At 40.2% G+C, this 27,061-nt stretch overlaps 1 protein-coding gene across 2 annotated transcripts in view; it reads right to left on the reverse strand.

Annotated features, from left to right (window-relative positions):
* Window positions 1-1,995: 1,995 nt before the first annotated feature.
* DYRK1A (dual specificity tyrosine phosphorylation regulated kinase 1A) overlaps window positions 1,996-27,061 on the reverse strand; it is a 65,238-nt gene continuing 40,172 nt past the window's right edge. For both annotated transcript variants that reach the window (XM_033052094.2, XM_033052095.2), the window contains 10 exons: window positions 20,463-20,668; window positions 13,112-13,204; window positions 11,964-12,152; window positions 11,188-11,335; window positions 9,034-9,320; window positions 7,830-7,976; window positions 7,390-7,530; window positions 6,823-7,129; window positions 6,251-6,375; window positions 1,996-5,476 (listed from right to left, as the gene is read on the reverse strand). In XM_033052094.2, the coding sequence (XP_032907985.1) occupies window positions 4,853-5,476; window positions 6,251-6,375; window positions 6,823-7,129; window positions 7,390-7,530; window positions 7,830-7,976; window positions 9,034-9,320; window positions 11,188-11,335; window positions 11,964-12,152; window positions 13,112-13,204; window positions 20,463-20,668 (2,267 nt within the window). In that variant the 3' untranslated portion in view covers window positions 1,996-4,852. The remainder of the gene's footprint in view (window positions 5,477-6,250; window positions 6,376-6,822; window positions 7,130-7,389; window positions 7,531-7,829; window positions 7,977-9,033; window positions 9,321-11,187; window positions 11,336-11,963; window positions 12,153-13,111; window positions 13,205-20,462; window positions 20,669-27,061) is intronic.

Here is a 27,061-nt window from a genome sequence, read left to right on the forward strand (position 1 = left end):
CCATGAAACTAAATCAACAGCAACTACAAACCCCCTCAGGTCTAGGCAGATCCCATAAATCTGACATGGAGAACTGCTGAAATCAAATCAAGGCATCTTCATCAGTGAGGAACAGCTCAACAGCCATCAGGAGATGGAAAACTAAAAACCAGCTGCAAATTTCCAACAGGAAGTTGTTTCTTCATGTTGTAGAACACCACAAAAACAGGGAACAGAAAACCACTGTTTGACCAGCTGCCTTTCTTTAAATATCCCAGAATTTGGGAATCCCTGAGGTTGGAAAAGCCCTCCCAGCCCAGGCAGTCCCAGCTGTGCCCATGGCCACCTTGTCACCCTGAGTGCCACCTCCAGGTGCCACCTGCAGGGATGGGCACTGCAAACCTCCCTGGGCACTTCCAATCTCTGAGCTCCCTTTCCATAGGGAAATTCCTGCTGCTGTCCCTGTTCCTGGAGCAGAGCCCGACCCCCCCTCCCTGCCCCTCCTGGCAGGGACTTGTGCAGAGCCACAGGGTCCCCTTGAGAGAATTCCAATAAATAAATTATCCAAAATCCAGGCCAAACACCAACTACCCTCAGAAGATCAACTCTCAGCAGTAACTCTCCTCTGCAGCCACTCCTTGTGTGTCTTTGACCACAAAGACACTTCCTTCCTATCCAGAAGTCCCAGACTGATCTTATTGGGATGAATTTGTTCTATAAACCAACACAACACGTTCTGGGTCACCAGGCTGGAGTTTCCATTCACTCTCTCATCAGAAAGGATGTTCCTGATGGGCTTCAATGGGAATTCTTCCACAGAGCATCTTCAAAAGTCTTTTTTTCAGTTGTCCAGGACAAAATATAAGCACATGGATGGTGTGATGAAGACAAGGATGGCAGAGTGATAAATAATGGAGATGAGTCATTTCCAGGTGACTCCAACCCTTGTGGGATCCAGGCCCCTCCAGACACCACTGTACTTACAGGATGGAATCCTAAATCCTGGCAGAGCAGCCATTCCCAAAGGACTGAGCAATCAGGATGGAGAATCATCTAAATTTACAATCTTTTAATGCAAAGAACTGAGGCTGAAAGGTTGGAAACTGCAATCCTGGGAGGGATAAACAGACAAGGAACCGAGTGAGAGGTTCAAGGATGTACCTGCACCTCCTGCACACAGCAGGACTGGCACCACTCCCAGGGGCTGTGTGCAGCAATTCCAGCTTTTACAATGGGTTTGAAAACATCTGAGGTTTCAGAAGAGCAGTAAGAGCTTTACAGTTAAAGGATTTAAGGAGGTTAATCAAGTTAATGCATTTTTACGTGGAATAGTTTCAAACTGGAGCTGTTACTCGTCGTTCTGCCAGGCTCTGGTGGCCACCATCTCTAAGTTCAGAACTTTCAGAACTGGAGGAGGACTGGGAGCCTGGAAATAACCTGGGCTGAATCACTCCAGAGACACAGAAAACTCCTCCCACTTGGAAAATCAGCTTTTTCCAAACTAGGTCGTCCTGCACCCAAAGCCAGGCAGTTGGTGATGCAGGAGGAACTGGGCTGGGTTCTGGGGAAACAGCAGGACCATCCCAAAATCCCATTCCATGTCCTCAAAACCAGCTCACCTGGGACAGGGAGGAAGCTGCAGAGCACATCAGAACCCTCAGACTAAGAGATGAGGACTCAAGAACTCAAACTACAAGCACAGTCCATGAGAATCAAGCAGAGCTGTGTTCACACGTCAGTGATTTGCAGACCTCGCTGGTTTTCAATTAAAAACTCCAAATTAGCTGTTACTCCTCCAACTTTTACTTTCATATTTTTAAGTCTGTTTCAATGTATCTGATATTTACATATTATAGTATAATTATACCTACCATACCATGGCTTGGAGTAGGTTAATTGCATAGGAAGACTTACTACGTTTACATTTTTTGTCTTTTTTCATAAATTACTCTTATTTTTTTTTTCCTCCTTTTTTTTTTTTCTCTTTTTCCTTTTTAAAAAGCACAGTAAAGAGTCTGAGGACAAATTATTCAACTGTTTATCATACATAAGACTGCATGACTATAATACAAAGGGCTTGTCTTTTCATTTAACGTTACAATATACACAGCAAGTCCGGACTAGATCTTACAATCTGAACACAGGTATTTAACCTTTTCCATGCTGTTTATGTTTACAATGCACAGAAGTCCTGTAACCAAACTGTGTAGTAAAGCACACAAAACTGGACTGTAACATAACACAGTATGCAGAAGCACTGGATTTTATGATATTTTTGTTTTTTCTTCTCGATGTAGAGGTTTGAACTGCTTTAGGTTTGGTGGGGTTTTTGTTTTTTTTGGGCGCTTGCTAAAGGGGTGGCGACGGCGCGCGGTGTTACCCTTTATTCCTAGACAGCAGTAAGAACTGGATTCCTTTTTTTTTTTTTTAAATATTGCTAAACTCAGCATCCTTTTCTAAGGTGACAGCCTTCCAAATCCTGTAAACTTCTCTGAATTACTGAGCTTTGAAAGAAAATAAAACCAAAACAAAAAAAAGAAAAAAGAAAAAAAAAAAAATTGGGGGAAAAAAATCTGCTTTCGTCCACAGGGTTGATGTGGTGTCAGTACAAAAATTATATTAATCATTAATAAAACCAATTTTACAGAAAAAAAATGCTAATCCCAAGGATTCATTCCCATTTTCACGGTATTCAGCTGCTGTGTTGCCACTGTGAGTATAAAAAATTCCACCTTTTCAACTGAAAAAACGACTTGGCCACATGGAATTGACCATTTGCTGCTAAAATTGACTTTTCCAAGGGCTTCCTGGCAGAGGTAGATCACTGCTTCTGTAAGAGAGCATGGGCAGCCCTGTTCACCTGGGATGGGCAATCAAAGAACTCACCTTCATTCTTTCACCAAGGGTTTTTTGTTTTTCACGCAGCTTTGTTTAGTTTTTCTTTTTCCCAAAAAAAAAAAAAGAAAAAAATAAAATAAAATAAAATAAAAAAAGTCTTGGATGGGCCCATAAATTTTGCAACTGCCAAGCTGACTGTGTTATATTAAGGCAGCATTACCCAAAAATTAGGCACCTGTTAAATACAGCCTGCTAACCTCAGGTCTCCCGTGAGGGTTTTGCTTTACTCAGCCTATTATTATTTTTTTTTTTGGACCTGTTCATGCAATCAAGGTCTTTGCCTTCAAGTTTACAATTATGTTAATAAGGAATACAAGAATCAACTGCTGGTTTCATAGCTTCTGGATCTAGTGTCCCTTTTAACCTTCAGAAGCCTGAACACATTGATAATGTAACAGATGTTATAGTCTCCAAGTAGATGTCAATCTATTATCTTCAGTACACAGATTGCTGTAAATGTATTGGCTATGAATTCAACAACAGTTCCAGTTTTGTTTAAGCAATAGTACAGCCATAATTTTTCAACTGACATTTAAAAATGGTCTAGTTACACCTTGTGTCAAAGTGCAGAACTGCTACATTATTGGTTACAGACATCTATGTGCTATAAAAACAGCTTTGGTACAATAAATTATCAAAAAAGAAAATAAATTTTTGTAAAATTCACAGCATAATTGTGAGGCAAAAAAGCAGTCACATAAAATTCTGCATTTTTTTTTTTTTTTAAAAATGTTCAGGATGAACAGAAGACGTCTTTGTGCAGAAGTAATGGTGGAGAAAACCACGTGCCGAGAAAAAAGCAAAAGAAAAAAGTAAAAAGCAGGAAGGGACACAGTTGTAGCTATTTCCATCAAACGCAAACCACTACTCCTGTGACCTTCAACCAATAAGGAAGTCAACTTTATGACACACGCAAAGTGACCTTGCAATACCTTACAATAAGTGGGTCACAAAAGTCTATTTTAAAAGAAAGGCCTCTTGAATTACCCATTCTCTGTGTTTTCAGCATTAAGGACTGTCTGCAAAAGCATGTCCAAAAGTGATTGCATCTGAAATGGTAGGCTCTTCTAACTTAAGAGTCCAAATCCATAAGGCCAAAGGTTATCCCAAAGACCACCACTTAGACCTCCCCAGGACTGGCCAGGACCGACCCGTTGATTGCTTCTCAGTGCACCTCAGTTATGAAACCAGTCAGATTTCCATCCTAACTGCCCGTGGGCTTCCCAAAGGTGGCACCCACAGAATTCCCATCACAATTGCTGCTTTGATCCTCAGTAGATTCAGAAAAGGAGAGTTCTGCTCACCGCCACTTCGCATGCTCAATGTGCCTCACAAACTCCGTCACAACCGTCCCTTTTTACAGCTGAAGAATAATATATTTGTGTCATCTGAAGGTCCCTCTTTCTTACAGTACTGCATTTCTGTGCCCATGGTTGTTTGGGGAACTAAAAAAAATATATATATTACTCACTCCCCCTCCCACCCACAAAACTTCAAAGGGCCTTTTTTTAGAAATCATGTGCAATGCCTTTAAAAAGAAACTAGTTTGCAACTATGACTAACATTTGAACAATAACCCCTGTCGAATGAGAGCAAAAAAAAAAAAAAATTTAAAATAAAAAAAAATCAAAACCCCTCCCCAAAAAAAACCAAACTATGACTAGGTTGTGGCAAGTTAAAATGGGGGAAGCAAAAGGTGAACACCACTAAGCTATCTGTTAAGGTGGGTCCAGACATGGCTCTTAAAAAAAAAAAACCAATCAAAAAAACCTCCCCCCAGCAAAAAAACCAAAAAAAACCAAACTTCATTGTCCCTTTGCAATCTTTTCAAGTTTAAAAAAATAGTCAACTTTGCCCTCCTGTAGCGGTTCAGTGAGTTTATCTCCTTCTGATTCAAGCAGCTTTGCACTTTGTTTTTTTGGAAAAACACCACTTCTATAAAAACACACAAGAAACAAACTTAGTTTCAGTTTAGTCACGAGCTAGCCACAGGACTTTGCTGAACACAAACTCCTGTCATGGGAGACTCTTCTCTATCAATGCCTTGCCTCATGGCAAGGTGTCCTTCAGTCATGTAATGAGCAGGACCTGTATTAGCAGAAAACTGGTACGTGGGATGTCCAGCTATGCCAGTTTCTTGGCGCGGATTAGAGTAGACTGTTAAATTCATGTCCATAGCTCCGTTCTGTCCAAAGTCCAAGGTATTAGCAGCCACTGGGCGGTTCTGATAGGCCTGATTGCCTTGGTTACCAGTAGAGGAGGAAGATGTAGAGGAAGAAGTAGTTGAGGAAGACAGGGATGTCATGGAGTGGTGACTGTGGCCCACCTCCATAGAATCCTGGGTGGAGGAGCTGTTTGTTGGAGAATTGTAGACTCTCGGCCTGGTCCGGCTGCCCAAGGCTTGCTGTCCATGGTGGTGGTGGTGGTGGTGGTGATGGTGGTGGTGGTGGGAGCTGTTGCCATGGTGATGGTGTAATGCATTCTGTTGCTGAGGGTTGACATGGAAGGTGGTTTCTTGAACCGGGTGGTTCTCCACGGTGACCTGGGTGGGAGCTTCGGTGGCGGTCCAACCGATGGGAGGAGGAAACTGCTGTCGAACCTGCACAATTCAGACCCAAGTGGTGAGCCTCAAAGCTGCCATTTCACCAAAACACAGAACCATAAAGGCTGGAAAAGACCTCCAGGACCATCCAACCTCTGACCACCCTGACAACTGAGTGCCACATCCAGTCTGTTCTTGAACAGCACATGAGGGATTAAATTATTGGTATTTATACCAATTTTTTTAACCAAGCCTTGAAGTTGCACAATTATTCTAGAAATGCAGGCATGTACTTAAAAATAATTTTCAATACTTCTCAATCTTGAACAATATATGAGAGATTAGGTTATTTCTATTTATGCCAATTTTTTAGAACTTTAACCAAGCCTTGAAGTCGCACAATTATTCTAGAAATGCAGGCATGTATTTAAGAATAATTTCCAATACTTTTCTATCTATACCTTAAGAAAAATGAATGCACATCCTGTATGTTATTTTCAAACAGTTAAAAGAGGCCTGATAAGTGACTTTGCTGTCAAAATTACAGGAGCAGCTTTATATTTCAGTAATAATAACAGCATTTGCACAACACTAGAAAAATAAAGCCCTGATCTCTGGCTGAGAAATCAGGAGACAATAAGCAAAGCAAATGAAATTAAAATGTTGTAGCTCATACCTTGAAAAGTGCCAACAGCATTAGAGGAACCTCTGGAACAACACAGCTGATTAAAGGCTACTAAAAGAGCAAGATCTATCTACAAACCAATTAATTGTCCACATGGGGGAGAATTGCCAGCTTTATCTGCTGTGCACTAAGATGTTGTGCATTACCTGTGGGCTGTGTGTCTCACAGTCCATAGCCTGAACAGCAGCAGTGAAGTGCCCACCGCTGTGTCGATGCTGGTGTGTGGGGTCCGACCGCGCCCTTCCGCTGTTGCTCGTGCCAGAAGATCCACCTGGAAAACCCCAACAGGTTCAGTGACTAAAGGGACACACAATTTACAGCTCTGAACCAATGGCAGCATAAAGATTTATAAAGTGCTCCAAGGGAAAAGTAGAAGATCAATGTTAATCACTCACATTTTTGCTCATCTAGTTGGGTTTTTGGGGGTTTTCTGTTTACCTGTTCCAGCTGATTAAAATAATTGTTTAGTGATCATGACATAATTTGTTTAGTGATTATGACACTGTTATTTTATGACAGAATGGAAAAAAAATTAACAAACATTTCACAGAATCATGGACTATTCCACAAGGATCATCCAATCCAACTGCACCCCAACAATCCCACTCTGGCAGCGCTGTCCAAACTCTCCTGGAGCTGTGGCAGCCTCGCGGCTCTGCCCATTCCCTGAGGAGCCTGGGTAGTGCCCAGCATTAAGAAGCAGAATTTTATCACCCACCTGAGCTTGAAGATGTACTAGAGGTGGTTCCTGAAGACTGTGACTGCTCCATGGCAGGACTCGTGGACACGCTGTTACTCGTGTTGGTACCTTCGTCCGCCGTTTTCTTGAAGAAACTGTGCTGCAGGGCGTAGTAGGGCTGGATTCGTGTCTTGGGGTCATAGTCAAGCATCCTTAAGATGAGGTCTTTGAACTTCAAGTAGTCAGCTACAGTATGACCTGACTCCCCAGCACGGCGCCCACCCGGCCCTCCGGTCTCGACTCCCAGGATATTGTGGAGTTTGCGAGTTCCCGGTGGTTTGTATTCCTGTGGGGAGGGAGGAACGCCTTGGAATCAGTGTGTGAAGCCCTGGGGGTGTGTGCACACATTCCACAGCAAAAGAATATTTGATATTCCAAACCAAATCAGGGAACTACTCAACAGGACAGGAAATGTGGTTTAATTTACAAAACAGAACAAAATAAACAACAAAGCTGCGTTTTCAATAAGACAAACCAAAACAAAGTAACAACTCACCATTTTTTATATTTTTTAATATATATATACATTCCAATTGTTTTACCTACCCTTTTTCCATCTTTGGTCTTCTTCAAGTTCCAAGTGCTATCTGGCAACTTCTCAAAGAATTTTCTTGCTTTGGGTGCTTGGTCGAGGATGTGGGTTGGTGGTATCCCCAAAACTTCCACTATTTTATTCATCTGATCCACCTGTCCCAAATAAAATGGGTTTGTGAAGGAAAAGTGACAGCCAGCCCAGCTGTGGCACAAATGTCAGCTACTCACACAAGTTCTAAGTTAATTATTAAAAAAAAATTAATATGGACAAAACAAATTAAGTAAAAGGGAGATGAAAATTATTAACATTATATCATGAAAAAAATCCTGTTATTGATGTTTAATCCTTTCAGAATTACCGGACTTCCCTCATTTATGAATTCCAATTAAAGAGATGAAAATCATGATGGGCATTCACAACAAAAAAAAGCAATTCCTGGTATAGAACTTACCTCATTTGCCCCACTAAAGAGAGGCTCTCCAGTGTGCATCTCGACTAAAATACACCCAAGGGACCACATATCAATTGCAAGGTCATAAGGCATTCCCAGTAGCACCTCTGGTGATCGGTAAAAACGACTCTGGATATATTGGTATATCTGCAATAAAAGCATCCCCAAGTCACAATCACACACAGCACCCCAAGGGAATGAAAATTCCAAGTGATAAAACACAACTGCCATGAAATCCCATTTTGGTGCAGGGAAAGATGAGGAATAATGAAATCTTTATGGTCATTAGAGTAATAAAAGTATTTAATTGTTAATTTTTAGGAAAATATTATGCTCACAAGAAAAAAGCAGGAAGTTCAGCTTGAATCATGTCATGTTTTTGAAACTGTGATTCTTAATATTTCAAAATTATCTTACTATTGATAGATAATGGATTTGGATAAATAATTCAGATGTCATTTCAACTCCTGGTGTCTTCCTTCAGCCCTTACTTTTAGATTATAGCAGAAAGTTCTTTTATTAATCTCAATCTCTGTTTCATTGCTGCTTTTAATACAACATTCCATATTCTGATCCACTCTTCATAAATTTATTCTGGGAAAAAGCAAAGGGGTGCTACTGGCCAGTGCCAACTCCTTAAGAGAAGTTAGTCCATGAATTCCTGAATTTTTTCCTAAAGATCCAATCTGCAGTGTCCCTAATCATAAACAGGGAATGTGCTAAAGGAACACTCATGGAAAGAGGAATAGAGATGGAATAAGACAATAATAATAGAATATTCTTAATTGATTTATCTTTACCTAATTTTTTGTTTTATTTATTAGCCCTGCAGATTTCTACAATCAGGTGCTGACACATTCTCCACAAGAACACAGCCAAGGGGAAATAAAAAAGCACGGAAAATTTATTTTATGGTGCATTTTTATCTACTGGGGCACAAAAGGAAGTGGTGGATTGTCAAATTGTTCAAAACAAGATGTGGATGTGGCACCTTTGGATTTGGTTTAGTGGTGAATTTGGTGCTGCTTGACCTTAAAGATCTTTTCCAACCTTGACAATTCTGGGATTCTGACATTCATATTTAAAGCTCTTGTGGACTGTGGATCTTTATTAAAAATGAGTTCTTGTTTTAAAACCATCATGAAGTTTCAATGAGTAACATGACGCAAACAGAATTTTCACCCATTTTCCCCCCCAAACTCACCCTCTGCCCAAGCTGACACGAACTGCCAAAATCCACAATCTTGATGGCGCTCCTTTTGGGGTTGCAGAGCAGGATGTTCTCTGGTTTTAGGTCACAGTGAATGATGCTGAGCTCGGGGGTGGCCAGGAAGAGCAGGGCCGTGCACATCTGCTGCGCGAACTTGCGCGTCAGGTTGAGCGACACGCCGCGGAAGTTGGTGTTCCTCAGCAGGTCGTACAGGTTGTAGGACAGCATCTCAAACACCAAGCACAGGTGGTTCCTGAACATGAAGTGGCGCTTCAAATGCACTGGGGAAAAGGGGGGAAACATCATCAATGCACACTGAGAATTGTGGGTTCATTACGACACAGCGCGTAGGGAGGAGAACCGTCAATAAATAACAGAGCGTCGTTTTTCTGTCCTGGTTCCGTGGCATTTGCAAAATATTTCTGCCATGCTTGGAGGACAAGAGGACATTTTCATATTCTCAGGTGCACTTCAGTAAAACTGGAAAATTTTGTGAAATCTTTTAAATACTTTAATCAGTGTGCAGGAAGCTGAGCGCTGAGTAGAACAAAAGAATTGCGGTTTTTCCTGGTTCCGTGTTATTTACAAAATATTTCTGCCATGCCTGGGGTACAGAGGGATTTTATGTAAAAACTTGTGGAGTCTTTTAAATACTTAATTCAATGTGCAGGAAGCTGAGTGCTGAGTAGAATAAAAGAATTGGGGTTTTTTCCTGGTTCTGTGTTATTTATTAAATATTTCTGCCATGCTTGGAGGACAAGAGGACATTTTCATATTCTCAGGTGCACTTCAGTAAAACTGGAAAATCTTGTGAAATCTTTCAAATATTTTGTGAAATCTTTTAAATACTTTAATCAATGGGTAGGAAGCTGAGCGCTGAGTAGAATAAAAGAATTGGGGTTTTTCCTGGTTCTGTGTTATTTACAAAATATTTCTGCCATGCCTGGGGTACAGAGGGATTTTATCCTTGGGTGCAAAAACTTGTGAAGTCTTTTAAATACTTTATTCAACATGCAGGAACCTGAGAGTCATTTTTCCATCCTGGTTCTGTGGTATTTGCAAAATATTTCTGCCATGCTTGGAGGACAAGAGGACATTTTCATATTCTCAGGTGCACTTCAGTAAAACTGGAAAATCTTGTGAAATCTTTCAAATATTTTGTGAAATCTTTTAAATACTGTAATCAATGGGTAGGAAGCTGAGTGCTGAGTAAAATAAGAGTATCATGTTTTTTCCCTGGTTCTGAGTTATTTATTAAATATTTCTGCCATGCTTGGAGGACAAGAGGACATTTTCATATTCTCAGGTGCACTTCAGTAATGCTAAATTAACCAAAATTTGTGAAGGGATGTATTATCAAAGTAAGTTATCACTCCCTTGCATTTACAGAGGAAATATTTAATTCTGAGAGTAATTTAAAATGCACAATGATGTCATCACAATTTATAAACTGATAACTTCAGTTAATAAAACAGATTCAAATACTATACCTCCAATTAATAAAACTAATCAATATCCCCACAGAACTGTATTCATGCCCTTCAGGCACAATCTCAGTTTATGAAAGGAACCAATCCAAGCCTTTGTTTTTCATTAAATAAGTGAAATATTCATCACATTCCTCTGTTCAGAGGTCAGCAGGGTTTGCCATTGTCAAACCTTCAGGTTGCCACAAGAAAATTGAAATAGGAGAAACATTTCAGAGAAAAAATCAACACATTCCCCCTTTCTGGCATAATGAAATCTTGAATATGAGCACTATGAAAATTCAGATTTTAATTAAGGTGGATTTTTGGTCAGCTTGGTGTCCATGGATTTGTTTTCTCCATTATTCAGTTCTTTCTGTGTACTTCATTTATAACTCACCTGAGATGGCACATTTAAATGATGCCATTTCCTGCCACACATCCTTCTCCAAACTTGTGTTTTTTCACCTTTGGAATTCTGCTCCCACCATTCCAGGTCCTGCTGGGCTTCCTACACTTGATTCCAACTCCTCCCCACACCTCCTGAGCTCTCTAGACCCACCAAATCCCATCACAAATATTCCAAAAGAGGTTTGGAAATCAGCTGAAAGCAGCCTAAGCTCTACAGCAAGATCTAAACCATTCATAATAAAATGAAAACGAGGAGTAATTAATTCAATACCTATGTAGTACTTCATCTCAGTGTCATGTTTGTTCATCAGCTCCAGCAGTCTCACTTCAATCTGGGCCTGGTTTAGGAAAGCCTTCTTGTTTTTGATGATTTTGATGGCCACCCACTCCTGCTCCACTCGGTCATAAGCCTTCACAACCTGCAAGAGAAGCCAAATCCATCAGGAAAATCCAGTTTTCAGAACCCACCCAAACTCCCTTTTCCACCTTTCTCAATTCTGAATTTTTAATTCTACTTCTTCTGATGATGCAACAATAAAGCTACAACTGATTTGGTGATGTTTGTTGCAGTTTTATATGCAAATAAAATTATCTAAACCAACATTGTAAAAGGAATGGTAAATCTGAGAAAAACTAAAAACTATAAAATAAAAGCTCCAGCCTTGGCTAAAGCTGTAACAAGTCAAAACAAATGTTGCTAATGACATTTATAAGAGGGAGGATACAACACTAATTATTGTTTTAATTTTAAAACCCAATTAAAATTAAAAACCTAACTCAAACCAAAACCAAACTCAAGTTAAGAATGTCAACAGATGGCAAAAGGTGGAGGATTTCTCATTGTGAAATGCAACACACACTGAAATATAATTAAATGTTTTCTGTAGTAACATGAAAAAGCACAAAATATGAGTGTCTGAACAGGCACTGAGGATGACAGGACTGAGAAAAAAAGAGTTTTAATTTCAAAATGAAGCAGCAACAGCACTTTAAATTAAATGTAACTGTGATGCAGAGAAATGCTGCAAATGCAGAAGGAGCCCTTACCTGGCCAAAGGATCCTTTGCCTATTAAAGAGTCGATCTCATAGCGGTCCATCCACTTCTCCCCATTTTTCACGATGTAGTCGTAGTTGTCATCATCATACCCATCATTGTAAACTTTCCTCTCCTTTTTGTGACTGGAATCATCTCCCTGGCCCTGCTGATGCCGCCGTTTTTTTTTTGCATAGTAAACCTGGAGGGGAAAAGGAGTTTCCTTAAGAGCCCTGCTCAGAGCAGCAGCTCAAGAAAGAGGAAAATCAACTTTTATTCAGCATCCTGTGGTTTTAAAGTGCAACTCCTGCAAGTGGAAAACCAAGCAATCCTCTGCTCTTATTGATGTGTTTGAAGTCAGGTCATTATTCCAAAGGAAAGTCTTGAATCATTGAAGAACTGGGAAAGCAGAGCTAAAGAAATGTACTAACACTAATAAATAATAGTGATAACACTGACAAATGTACTAACACTAATAAATAAAAACTCTGATAAATGTACTAACACTAATAAATAACAGTAATAACTCTGATAAATGTACTACCACTAATAAATAATAATAATGACACTGATAAATGTAGTAACACTGATCTCTGGACTTCACAGGTACCAAAGGAACACAAACATCCCAGCACACTGTGCACACTGTAAAATTCAAAATGTTAACTGGAAATGAAAATTAACACTTCCTACAAGACTGGAAAGAATTCCAAGGAAGTCACTAATCACCATAAAAATCTCTTCAATTGTCAAAAGTTTGAAACTAACTGATGCTTTCCTGTATTAACCTGAACAACTTTATATTTTCCATTTGTCAGTAATATTTAATCCAATCATTTAGGGAAAACACTTCAGCATTTTCCTTACAAGCCCTTAGAAACATTAATAAAGTTTTACTGAGCTCAAAGTGTGCTTGTGCCACTCGTGTCTCCTTGTCCTGCCAGCTCAACATTTGTTTATAAAACAAAAGAAAATAAATCCCAAGATAAAAGATTTCCTGTGTGCTGGACAGAAAACAGGACCATGACAGCCATGACCTCAAACAAGATGTGAACAACTGAGAGAAAACTCGAGTTTTTGGATGTCATGATGAGATTATTTGTAGAAAATCCATTTAAATCATGTATTGTAACAAACATCAGGGCACATTAAAGGCATTACCTCATTAATATGCTTGTATGTTTTGATCAAATCTACAGAGAGTTTCCTCAATGGAGCAGTGGCTGGATCACGAAAAGTTTGGGGCATCCGCCTCTGGAATGAGAATATGACAGAAATTAGAACAAAAAGAGGAATTTCATGGTATGGTTACTACATCAAATTGTGAAATTCTTCACAGAAATGAGCTATTTAAATGCATCAAGTTTTTTTTTTTTTTTTAAAAAAAACCACCCAGTTTAGTTATTTTTGATATATTAAGAATTTTTAATATATTAAGAATTTTTCAAAAAGGAGTAAATTCCAAGAACTGGGCCAGCTCAAACAGAGTTTGCCATTACCAAATCTACCTGCTCTTCTACTTTTTATAGGATAATTTAAGACTTATAATGGTTGCTGTACAAATAATTTTTTCCCCCCTCAATGACAACATAAAAAGAATGACACAAAAGAGACCCAAAAAAGTCTCACAGAAAGAAATTCCAGAGAGTTTGTGCTTCTGAAGCTGGACCTGCACTGAGGTACTCGAGGGACCACCCTAGAAAACCAAACTCTCATTCTCCCCCTGTGTGGGCAGGAGAAAAGACATTAATTCTGTTTTATTACAAGCACTTTGTAAACATCAGGAAACTGTTTGAAAGGTTCCCAAACAAACTATTGGACATTTACAAAACATTTTTGGTTCTTCCTTTCATCTGGCAAACAAATGTAGCCCATGAAATAAACCCCACCTAAAGGGGATTTTTTGGTTCTCTCCCACAGCACTGAGCAGCAGCAAGTCCTGACCCAGTTGTCACTGTTAAAGCATCTTCAAATCCAAATATTTCCTTCAAATTCCTTAATTCTGACTGCAAGAAGGTACTGGAATATGGGAACACTGCTGGGTTTTGCTGGTTGTGGCAGAGGAATATCAGGAATATTGGCAGGACCCAGGATGAGCAGCACAGGGATTTGAGTTTTGAGGGAAAAGTCTCAATGTGGAAAAATTTCATAGTTCAGACCAATTATTCTCACCAAAAAATTGCTCTGATTTGGAAAGGGAGTTTGTATGACAAGTCTTCATGATTATTTTCTAATTTATAAATCAAATTTGCTTGCTGACTTCAAAAATAAAGATCTAATTTCCACTCTGAAAAAGTCTGGTGAAAAAAACTAAGATCTATCACCATCCAAAAATTATAAATAATATAAATTCTGCAGGTTACTGCAGCCAATCCCTCATTTAAAAGGGGAATTTTGACAGTCACACATTCCTGAGCACACTCCTGAACCTGTATGAACTTTTCCACAGGTTCTATTATACTTCCCTGGCTTCATAAAGTTTTGGGTTGAATTTTTTTCCTCACTCTTTGATGTTGTAAAATTTGTAATATTCCCTTCTTTTTCCAAGAGAGATTCTCTTTCCCTGATGATGGAAGACCATGGAAAAAAAAAGTTATTATCTAATTTATACAAAACTCTCCAATCCTTTATTGTTGGGGTTACTCTGATTTCTATCTTGGATTAAAGGGATGGGAAAGGGAAAGGGAAAGGAAAAGGAAAAGGAAAAGGAAAAGGAAAAGGAAAAGGAAAAGGAAAAGGAAAAGGAAAAGGAAAAGGAAAAGGAAAAGGAAAAGGAAAAGGAAAAGGAAAAGGAAAAGGAAAAGGAAAAGGAAAAGGAAAAAGGAAAAGAGAAAAGGAAAATCTCTTTTCACAAGCTTCAGTCTCTATCTGGTGGCCAGACAGCAACACTGCAATCTCAGAACTCCCTAAAACCAGAACACAAATCCAAGAGATGCTGCATCTCAGGTCTGAGAGATAAGAAATTACTTCAATTACAATTACAAACTGCAATTAAATAATAAGAAAATACCCCCAAAAAGGCCCCATTTGTGTCCTCAACACACTGGTGACAAAGCACATTTTATGGGAATTCTGACTTTTAACTCAGGGGTGCTGTTTGAACTCCCAGCCTTGGGGGGTAGAACACACAACAAATTTCTCTCTTTATATACATTTTCTTTTTTATCCAAACAGATGGCATTGCTCTTTTTTTAATTATTTATATTTTGATTATGGAGAATCCTGAGCTGTTTATGGGATGCTTTAATTCAGATTTTTTTTTAAAGGAAAGATCCACCACCATCCACACTCAAAGAATAAATAATGACAGAAAACAGAATAAATAATGAAGATTTAATTGTGGCAGGGCAACTTTTAGCAAGAATTCCAAGTGTGATTGTTTAATTGACCTGCATGGGCAGACTGATGACAGAGACTGCTGAAGTTAAAGCATCATCAACAATAATGTTGATCAGGTAGAGGGAATATCTGAATTAAGGTTTTTAAACTGGAGCTGCAGCATGAATTTGGCAATGACCTTGATGTGATCAGTAAAACCTCTGGCCAAGATCTGGTCAGTGAAACCACGAATGATGCAGAGGGATCTTAGATAAACAGAGCTAGAAAGGTGATTCACAGTCAGCCTGATCTTCCCATTCCAGGTGTTCCATGAAAATAAACTGCTGGAATTTGTTACCAAAATCTCACCTCAGCTCCTTTATCAGGGAAATCAATTTTCTAATAATTTTGTAATTAAATGAAAAGAGTTTCAGGCAATCTGAGCATCAATGAGATACACAGAGCAGAAAAAAAAAAAACCAAAAAACAACTTTGAAGTTGTGACAACTTTTATCTTTTATTGCCATCAGGCTGTGTTGAACTCACAAGATGGAACCAGCTAAAACTGGACAGAGGAATATTAATTTATTGCTGCTTAAGGAGAAAGATCCCAGAGATCCCAACTTTTCTGTGCACTCTGGGCCATGTGCTCCCACATTTCCCTGAAAATGAGCACTCAGCAGCCACAGCCAAAAGCAGCCTTAAAAAATAACTCCTGAATTAAAAAAAAAAAATTAAAAAGAGCTGGAAGTTTTTAACTGTGTAATTTAAAACCTCATAAATAAATGAACAACAAAACAATCTGGCTGGTCTTGGAGTATCTTCCTAGAATTCTTTGATCCTTGTCAGTGATGGGTTTGGGGACCACAGCCAGAAAGCAATACAAAATAATGTAAATAATCTTTTAAGAGCAACTTACATGTAATATAAATACATAGATTTAATATAATTGTAATATAAATTATTGTTTCCTAACCTTTAATCTGCAGCTGTGAATGATTCCCCAAATACCAGAATATGCCCTGCAAGCAACCCCAAATCCAGAGCAGGAATAAAGGCAATAAATTCACATTCAGGAATTAAAATCATTCCAGGAAGCTGAACCAGACACTCCATGAAATAAAAGGAGTCAGTCTGCAGCACAGACACCCAAATAACATCAGCAGGTAACTGCTGAGCTGGGGGAGCTGGGGCAAGGAGGGGATTTTGGGAGAGGAGCTTTGGTGGCAGCAGCAGCGCGGCTCTGCCAGCAGAGGGGGGCTGCAGCTCGGGAAAGGCTCAGCCTGGCAAAATCCCGAGCTCCCAAAAGCTGCTCCTGGCACCAAGAGTCACTCACACCCAACAGGGAATTCCAGGGCACCAAAAGGGGTCTGGGGCACACAGAGAGGTTCTTCTGGGGTACCTCAATGAGGTTTTATGGTACCCAAAGAGGTTATTTTAGAGTACCTAAGTGAGTTTTTTAATTACCCAAAGAATTTTTAAAGCACCCAAACAGTTTACTTTAAGGGCATCCTAAGAGGTTATTTTGGGGTACCTAAATTATTTACTTTTAGGGTACCTAAATGAGTTACTTTTAGGGTACCCAAAAAGTTTTAGGGTACCCAAATGGGGTGTTTGAGGCACCCAAGGAGGTTATTTTAGGGTATCTAAATGATTTACTTTTAGGGTACCTAAAGAAGTTTTAGGGTACCCAAATGGGGTATTCTGGAGCACCCAAACAGATTATTTTGGGATACCTCAATGAGTTTTTAGGGGACCCAAAGAGGTTTTAGAATACCCAAACAGTTTACCTTTAGGGTATCCAAAGAGGATATTTTGGGGTACCTAAGTGAGTTCTTTTTAGGGTCTCTAAGTGAGTCACTTTTAGGGTACTAAATGAAGTTTTAGGACACCCAAGAGGTTATTTTAGGGTACCTAAATGATTTACTTTTAGGGTACCTAAATGATTTAGTTTTAGGGTACCTAAAGAAGTTTTAGGGCACCCAAATGGGGTATTTTGGAGCACCCAAGGAGGTTATTTAGGGATACCTCAATGAGTTTTTAGGGTACTCAAAGGATATTTAGAACACCCAAACAGTTTACTTTTAGGGCAATCCCAAGAGGTTATTTTAGGGTATCTAAATTATTTACTTTTAGGGTACCTAAATGAGTTTTTAGGGTACCCAAAGAAGTTGTTTTAGGGTACTCAAATGGGGTATTCTGGAGCACCCAAAGGGGTTATTTTAGAGTACCTCAATGAGTTTTTAGGGCACCCAAAGAAGTTTTAGGGTACCCAAACAGTTTACTTTTAGGGCACCCCAAAAGGTTATTTTGGGGTACCTAAATGATTTACTTTTAGGGTACCTAAATGAGTCAATTTTAGGGTACCTCAAGAAGTTTTAGGGTACCCAAATGGGGTGTTTGAGGCACCCAAAGAAGTTATTTTTAGGCCAACCAAAGAGGTTACTTTAGGGTACCTAAATGAGTTTTTAGGGTACCCAAAGAAGTTTTAGAGCACCCAAACAGTTCACTTTTAGGGCATCCTAAGAGGTTATTTTAGGGTACCTAAATGAGTTACTTTAAAGGTGCACAAAGAACTTTTAGGGCACCCAAATGGGGTTTTGGGGCACACAAAGAAGTTGTTTCAGGGTACCTAAATGAGTTTTTAGGGTACCTAAATGAGTAACTTTCAGGGCACACAAAGAAGTTACTTTTAGGGCACTCAAATGGGGTATTTCAGGGCACCCAAAGAAGTTAAATGAGTTAGTTTTAGGGTATCCAAAGAAGTTTTAGGACACCCAAATGGGGTGTTTTGGGACACACAAAGAAGTAATTTTTAGGGGACCTAAATGAGATACTTTTTGGGTACCCAAAGAAATTATTTTTAGGATATCTAAATGAGTTAGAGTCCCTAAATGAGTTACTTTTAGGGTACCCAAAGAAGTTTTAGGGCACCCTAACAGTTTACTTTTAGGGCATCCAGAGAAGTTACTTTTAGGGCACTCATTAGATGACTTTTAGGGCACACAAATAAATTGTTTTTAGGGCAGCAAAGCAGATTATCTTAGGGTACCCAAGCAGGTTGGTCTTAGGGCACCCAAACAATTACTTTTAGGTTGTGGAAAGCTGTGGTACCCAAGCTGTGCCAATGGCCCAGGCTGCTGATGTAAGGAAATTCCAAAAATTGAAGCTCCAAGACTCATCCCTTGTGTCTCTGATTTCCATGGCCAAGGTGGCCAGCTGATTATTTCCTCACAGGGATCATGCCCATACAACCTAAAATTCCTTCAGTTTGTTTCTAAAATCCTTGAAAGGCTTCAGGAGCAACTTTTCTTGTTGATCAGCCTCATTGCAGAAGCTCTGGGAGACCTTTAAGCTAACAAAACCTCCCATAAAATGCCTTTGTAGATCCTCAGGGTAAATATGACTATATAGGAGATTTCCTGTTCCTCCTGACTGGTCCTCAGGAAAGGAATCCATTCACTTGGTCACTGGAAATCTCCAAATCCTGCCACCCAACATCCTGCCCATTCTCATCCCCTCTAATCCTCTCCTCCTCCTGCCAAAGTGTCTCCCACAGCACCAGAGCATCTCTTGATGCTTCTGGAGAGTTTTCCACCTAAACCATCCTGAGCAGCAAACACACTTCATCCTCTCTGCTGTAATATTCCTCACCAGTCTGCACCACATTTTCAAGTTCTTACTTCCGGGCTTTGTTGGAACCCATCTGCCCTTATGTTTCTGCAACTGGGCTGTGGGATTTTTAAAAACCAACAGAATTCCCACTAATCCAGAGCAACAGCAGCTCTTGTGGCTCTTGGCACAATGAGTTAGAGAGCTCCTTCAGCAGTCCTACCTACTCAAATAAAATATATTTTGTGCAAACTTCTGTATTCCAAATACACCAACCAGTGACTGCATTGCAAAACTGTGCATTAGGGTGAGGGATAAAGCAATCAGGTGCTAATGAACAGCACAAAAATTTAAAATACCGTTATTATTTTTAAAAGAGCTTTTCACAGTCCTCTACTTGGCCAATTTTTCTCTCTCCTTATTTAAAAAAATGTTACCAGTAGAAAAATCATAATAAATACATTCCAGAAGTTTAGAAATAACTTCAGAAATGGTTTTTTAAGTTATAGTATATACACATACAGTATATATGTATATATACATATATACTATATACACACATATATACATATATTAAAAAAAATGAAAATATTTTTAAATATACTATTGCATATTAACTCCATCCTTACAGAGTTGGGAGTCAATTAGTTTAAAAAATAAAAAAAAACCCTGCAAGAATAAATGCCCTAGTCCTTGAATTTATGGCTGCAAATTATATATTTTTATATAATTTATATTATATTATTTAATTATATATAATTTATATAATTTGTATAATTTATATATTTTATATATTATATAATTGCAGAAGTCTAGAGACCATTTTAAAAACTTATTTTTTAAAGTTATAGTATATATATATAAAAATAAATATATAATATGTATATGTGTATATATAGATATATAATATGTATATATAATATAATTGTAATACATATAATATATAATATATTGTAATATAATATAATGTAATATAATGTAATATAACATATAACATATATTGTATATTATATATTATATATTATATATTATACAATAAAGTATAATGCATATGCATATTGTATATATATATTATAGTATATAGTATATAGTGTCTATATATAAAATGAAAATATTTTGAAGTATTGTTCATATATTATTCATAACAGTATATTGTAAATATACTGCTTTATATGAACTCCATCCTTACAGGATTGGGAGTTAATTAGTTTAAAATAAAAATAAAAAGCCACAAGAATAAATGCCCTGATGCTGTAATTTATGGTTGTAATTTATAGGATAGTGAGGGATGTTTCACAAGGGTTTAGGGTGACAGGACAAGGGGGAATGACATTAAACTGAAGGAGGGCAGGGCTAGATGGGATATTGGGAATCAGGAATTGTTCCCTGGGAGAGGCTGGGATGGAACTCCCAGAGCAGCTGTGGCTGCCCCTGGATCCCTGGAATGTTCAGTTCCAGGTTGGAGCAGCCTGGGGCAGTGGGAGGTGTCCCTGCCATGGCAGGAGGTAGAACCCTGTGTCACAATGTCCCTTCCATCCCAAATTCCCCCCAGCACTGTGAGACAGCCCCAGCCGTGCCGTACCTGGTTGGTCAGGGGGATCGGCTGCTCGAGCTGCTCCGCGTAGGACAAGGCCGACACCTGCTGCTCGCTGATGTTCTGCTGCCGCCGGTCACTGTACTGCTGATGAGAATGGGACATCTGTCCAGCCATCTGAAGGCCAGCAGCATGGAATGAAAACGATGGTGCAAGCCGAACAGATGAAGGTTTGCATGCTGAAGTCTCTCCTCCTGCAAAGACAAGGGGAGGGTTAAGCAGCTGCTGCGCTGGAAATCCTGCCCTATGTTCAGAGCAGAGATTCCATAGGGAGGGATCCTGGATCAGCCTCAGGGAATGGTTATCTGCAGGGCTGGACAGGAAGGCAGGACAGGGACCTCTCACAAGGGCAGGGCTGGATGGGGTATTGGGCAGGAATTGTTCCCTGGCAGGGTGGGCAGGCCCTGGCACAGAATTCCCAGAGAAGCTGTGGCTGCCCCTGGATCTCTGGAGGTCCAAGGCCAGGCTGGAGCAACCTGCCCCTGACCATCAGAACTCGATCTTTAAAGGTCTCTTCCAACCCAAACCATTCTGGGACTCTAATCCTGAGCATCCCTTTCCCCACATCTCCACCTGGCTGCCATAACTCAGTGAAAATTTCACAGGTTATTCCAAACACACAATTTTGTGTATGGATTCCACAAAAGCCACAAAAACACACAAGTTCTGCCTTTCAGGGTTGCTCCCAGTAACTTTTTGGACTGACTGTACCAAAGGAAAATGCAGTGTCCAGCCTCAGCAGCTCATCTTTGTTTGGGGATGAAATTTAGGGGTGATGATGGTGGGACTGGGATGATCCCAAAGGGCTCTTCCAGCCCTGGTGATTCTGTGAATCCCTGTTTCCCTGTCCTCTGTGTTTATGCTTCCCTACAAAGCTCAGCAAACAAAGAGCAGCTGCAATCTGAAAGCAAAATTATCACTGAAGATTAAATTTAGAAGGAAGGTGTTAAACAGCCAAGCACCTGACCAGCAAAGGGAAATCCCCACTTCCTTCACAGTCCAAACCTTGCAAGAAAATACAAGCAGTAGAAAATAGGAGATGAGTACAGACAAGATTTGCCTTTCTTAAAAATTACTCTGTCAAAAGAAAACTAAAGTATTAAAATTGATACTGCACCATTGACTCAACACTTATCAGGGCAACACAGAAGAACTGCATGGATGAAATCAAACACCATTTTACATTGATTATACTAAAATGTTAACCATTTTAAGTTACCATTGCACAGAAAATTACTTTTAACTCTTCTACAAAACGTCCATTAAAAACTGAGAATCAGAGTTAATCTTTCATCTCTACAACTTGGTGGATTTAGTGAACATTTCCTTGTCAAGATTCACTGAATACTCCTGTAAGAATGGCTGAACATATGTAAGACATCATCCAGTATCTCTACTTTTTGCTCTTTTAATTTCTGAGGTTCTGCTTAACCTGAAAAAAAATCATAATCTCACTTAGCAACATCATGGTGACTGAAGTAAAAGTCAAAACAATATTTAAATCAGAGAGTCAAAAATACCACTAATTCTAAAGTGTAGAGCCAGTTACTTTCAAAGGTTTCAATCTTGTATTTTCTTACCCCAGGCCATAGGTTTCCAATAGAGATACCTGCCAATTACATAACTTAATAAAAACAAATTTTATTTTAAAAAATTCTGCCCTTCCATGTGTTCCTAAAAAAGCAGAAAGTTGAAATGTATAAACCCAAAAATTCTGGCACCGTGGGGGTTCTCATTTACTTCACAGGATCTTCTGACACGCCAAAAATCACAACAAATCTGGGGACAGACTGAGTCATGCACTACACACACTGAAAATAAAGTAAAAAATTAAGTAGAAGAGTGTTAAAAGTATAATTATCCCACAAAACAACAGTTGTGATTTGATGTTTTGATTCAGCTTTCAAATCCTTGTAGACCCTTTCCTCTCAAGTCCACCTGCACCCAAATCCATGAATTTTAATTTTTTAGTTTGAAGTGTTTTTGAGATTTGCTGTTTGTGACTGACACAGAGATCCCTGTTGGCTTGGAGGGGAGTCCCACACCAAATGTGACACCAGGAGACCAAACTGTGTCCAACATGAACCTTGAGAACCACACGTGGTTCCACAGCAAATCTCAGAGAGAGAGGCAAGGTCAGAGCCTGCCCAGGCTGAAGGGTGACAAGGGGATGGATGGGAATTGGCCAACTCATCCCTGGGTTCCCATGCTAAATGGAAAAGCATTTGAGTCATCTCTGAAATGGGACTGGGTCACAAGTGTGGGACCTGCAAGCACAAGGTTGAGCAGGAATTCCTTCATTCCTTCTTTCCAGCTGGGACTGCTCACAGCCCTGGCCACAACACAAACAAATCTCACTCAGCTGCAGGCCCTGATGGATTCCCTGCCCTTGCCACATCCCTGCTCTGCTCCTGACACCTGCAATCCTATCCCAGGACATCTAATCCCAAGAGAACACTCCTAGAAACACTCAGTGACACACTAGGAAGGAAGGAGGGGGGAAGAAGGACTGGTTAGAATAGAAATCTTGACCTCCTTTAGTTTTAGGTCGAGGAGTCGCTCCAGAAACAGGGACATTTGTGCACAGCCATTAATTGAGGCTCACAAAGCCTCTGGTGGCTCTGAGATTGGTTTTTGGCTCATCTGGAGAGCTCCACACACCCAAAAAAATCAGGGATCTGCTGACCACCAGGCCAGGACTAAAATCTACTGGCACTTATTCCCACAGCACATCCAGCACTTCCACAGGACTGAAATATCTGTGAGCAAGGTGCAGTCAATCAATTCTCCTTTTTAACCAAGTTCAAGTGATTACATCTTGGAAAGCACTTTGGGAAGAACCCCAAAACATATGCCAGGATCTCTAAGCATGAAGTACATTAAGGGAAAAGATTATGGATGTGGAGTGGGTAGAATTATCTTACAAATAGGCCTTACCTAATGTTAGTTCAGGGGAGGCATAAAAATACCCACCTTGATGTGTATTTGCACTCAAAAGAGGCTCACAGCTCAGAACTCTGAAAATAGACACGCTGCAAAAATGGATTCCCTCCTAAAGGAGAAGGTTTATTTCTTAAAGCATCATCTCAACATAGTGGAAGAAGTTCAAGAATACATTTATTTATTTATTTATTTGGTGAGTGGTTTCCATCTTTTGTCATTCAAATTGATTTTATTTTAATGGATGTTTTGGGGACTCCTCATCCCTGGAAGTGTCCTGTGAGCAAGCTGGGATAGTGGAAGTTATCCCTGCCCATGGCAGAGGGTGGAACTGGATGATTTTAAAGTCCCTTTCAACCCAAACCATTCTGTGATTTTATGATTTTTTCCAAGCAGCAGAGAAATTATTAACTCCAAGCATAAGTATTTGAGATTGTGATTATTGAGGAGTCTACAAATGAACTAAAATAGGTGTAACATTGGAAAGGTTTGTGTAAATTTTCACAGATTTTTAACAACTCCATGCAGATTCAATTTCCTACCTCATCCATTTGACATCCTGTAATTCCCATTTTGACATGAGTCCACATAACTCATTTAGACATTAAACCTCCTCCCAAAAAAAATTCTTTTTGGTGGTAAAACACATCTCTGGCCCTCTTCTTTCAGCTACAACAAACATTCACTGACTGATGGGGAAGAGCTGCAGGTGACCCCAAGAGTGGATCATCAATCCAGAAAAAATCAGTGTATTGTAGCCAAAGCCCAAGTGGCCACAGGACTGGGCAACCTCCAAAATTCTCTTCTTGCCTCAACATTTCCATATTTCTGTGTCACAAAAAGCAGCACAAAGTGAGTTTCTCTCTGGATCAGGAGTTAGAGTAGCTCCTCTGTTGGGTGGGACTGCACCTGAAAATTCCAAAAGTAATTCCAAGGTTTCTTTACATTCCTGTCACCCAGCTCTACTTAAAGATCTACTTTGCTTCTCGAAGTGTCTTTGTGACTCTCTTTGTCCCTTTGTCACACTTCAACCTAAGTGCTTGACTGAGTATCCATAGTGAAAGATAAAAATGGAGGCAAACTCAGACAAAAATCATTAGAGCATTTAAAAAGTGACATTTCCTTAAAACATCTTCTTACTTCCGACCTCCCAAATAAAAATTAGCACCCAAAAAAAGGGCATTGTGACAGTTTGGACGCTGTGAGTGATGCAAATCTGCCTCCAGGACCGACAAAAGCATCTCCCAAGTGCAGCAGCAGATCTTGGTTCCAGCACATGATAAAGTTACCTTGCTGATAACAGAACCTTTGCAGCAGCCTTAAAAACACTTCCCTGCCTGGAAGGGATTGCTGTGTGAGGTGAAGCAGGTAAAAGCAGTGAAAGTCCCATCAGCATTTATTTCATACTTCTAAAAGTTTAAATGCAGGAATTCCCCAAGTTTGGAAGTTGGACAGGACTTGGAGCAACCTGGGGTAGTGGGAGGTGTCCCTGCCCATGGCAGGGGGTGCAGTTGAGATGATCTCAGGCTGCAGTGTGAAACTTCCTCTGCACAATTCATTTGCCATTCTCTTTGCTTTGCTAGAACTTTTCTTCCTTTCCTTCAACATTTTCTCTCCTAAGATCATCGCTCTGACCTGGAATGTTTTGAGCTTCTTTCCCCACCTCTCCCTCCTATCCCACCCTCCCTTTGCATGCTGGGGTGTTCAGCCATGTGCAGATATTCCCTCTGTTCCCTCCCAGGGATATGGTGGCAGCTGAGTGAGAACCTGCCAGAAAACATGACCGGAGAATAAAAGTGTGAAGTGTCTCGTTCCCCACCAAGGGTGTTCTCCTTCCTACACTGAGAGCTCAAGAGCTTGTGGGGCCACACCACAGAACAAGCACAGTTCTTACTGTGCAGGACACGTCCAGACTTTAAATCTTTTTATTTCCAACCCCTGCTAAGCCACCACAGGTGAAGGCAAATGCTTCTTGTTGCTTTTTTCTGTGTTTAAATTAGTGGTGGGAAAGCAGCCCAATGTCCACTCTGTTAGCTGAGGAGCTGTATAACCCTCTTCCTTCACAGATTTTTTTTTCTGCAAAGTTAATTCTTTGTTTTTCAAAATCTCTGCTTGGAAAAGCTCTCAGCATCCACGAGCATTGTGATTGCTCAGCTATTGAAGAGTGTCTGGAAAAGGGAGCCAGATCCCTGCTCTAATACCCAACCACCTCCAAGGTGTATCAGCACATCCTAAACCAGACAGGGAGCAATCAGCAACAAGCACTTGTACCTGAGAACTCTCTGTTCCAATAAAGCCACCCTGAAGATGAGTTAGAGCCACCAGAGTTCTGTCTGAGCATCACAAATGTGGCCACAGGGGATTGGAGAGTTTGGAACAATCATCGTTCAGGCCATAAGCAAATCCAACCTGAACTCTGAGTGAACTTCTGCAGCCCTGCTCTGCCCATTGTCCCTGTGCACGGGGTTTGGAGTGACTGCATGAGAATGTGGGGGTACAGAGACCTCACTGCTTGGTCTGGAGTGGGAAAAGCTGAGAGAACCCAGGCAAAAGCTGAGAGCACTCAGGGAACAAAGGGAAATTACCTGCGGCAGCTACCGGAGAACAATCCTGTTATAAATATCCCACACCAGTTCCTCCTCTGGAGGAACTTTATTATTGTGGGGGAATTATTAAGAATGGCTGCTCCAGAAGTCATCCCACAATAACTATTCAGCTAACTTCCCTGTACAGAAATGCCAAATGCTGCTGCTTTCCCTCCCAGCAGGACAGAGCCCTAAACTTAGAAACAACCCCGCTCTCCAACCCCACTCATGGGCCAGCACACCCACGGATTCCCCTGCTCCTGCTCTGCCCTGCTGGCCAGAGCTGCAGGGAGGTGACAGAGCCCAGGAGGTGACATCAAACCCCTGGGTGCCATCTTTTCCCAGGCTGCAGTAAAAGTAGGCCAAGAGCAGGTTCATGAACTGTTCTGCCACTGCTGAGCCTGTCTTGGCCGGTTCCTCTCCTGGATGAGCTGCAGCAGGAGGTGGACTTGTGGTCTGTGGCTTTTGTGCAATCTGAGGACACCAATTCCCTTTCCTGCAGAAAATCTGGGGCTCAGACCTGTTACAGGGAAAGACTGTGGGAAATATTTTCAAATTTTAAAAAAAATTTTAAAAGGCTGCTTCAAAATTCTGGTACCAGAAGGACTGAGCGCTGCTGCTCATTGTAATTCTGCCACTACCAGAGAAAGAAGTTTCTAAAACTCATTTAATCCACTGGCAACACAGTATATAAATCTGTGTTTCATTAACTTATAAATATGACTCTGAGTACACTCTGGAGAATCTTAGAACTGAGAAAATGTTGTGAAAAGTGAAACTGCTTTTTTTTTTAATAAACGAAGCCCAAGATTGCCAAAATTCTCAGCTACAACCTACAGGAAACACAAACACTCTGAACTTTCAAAGTCCAAATTAAGCTCTGTGAGAGCTCTGCTTTCCCATTTCTAAATAAATAAATAAATAAAAAACCAAACAAAAAATCCCCACCTGGAATTCCACAGGGAAACAGGGACAGGCCTACAAAGGCCTGAATGGACTGAAAATGCACTAAAATGAAGAGAACTGTGCCCAGAAATGAGGAAAGCTCAGAATCCTTCCCCA

Source organism: Catharus ustulatus, chromosome 2 (genome assembly GCF_009819885.2).
Source record: "Catharus ustulatus isolate bCatUst1 chromosome 2, bCatUst1.pri.v2, whole genome shotgun sequence".
Taxonomy (NCBI): domain Eukaryota; kingdom Metazoa; phylum Chordata; class Aves; order Passeriformes; family Turdidae; genus Catharus; species Catharus ustulatus.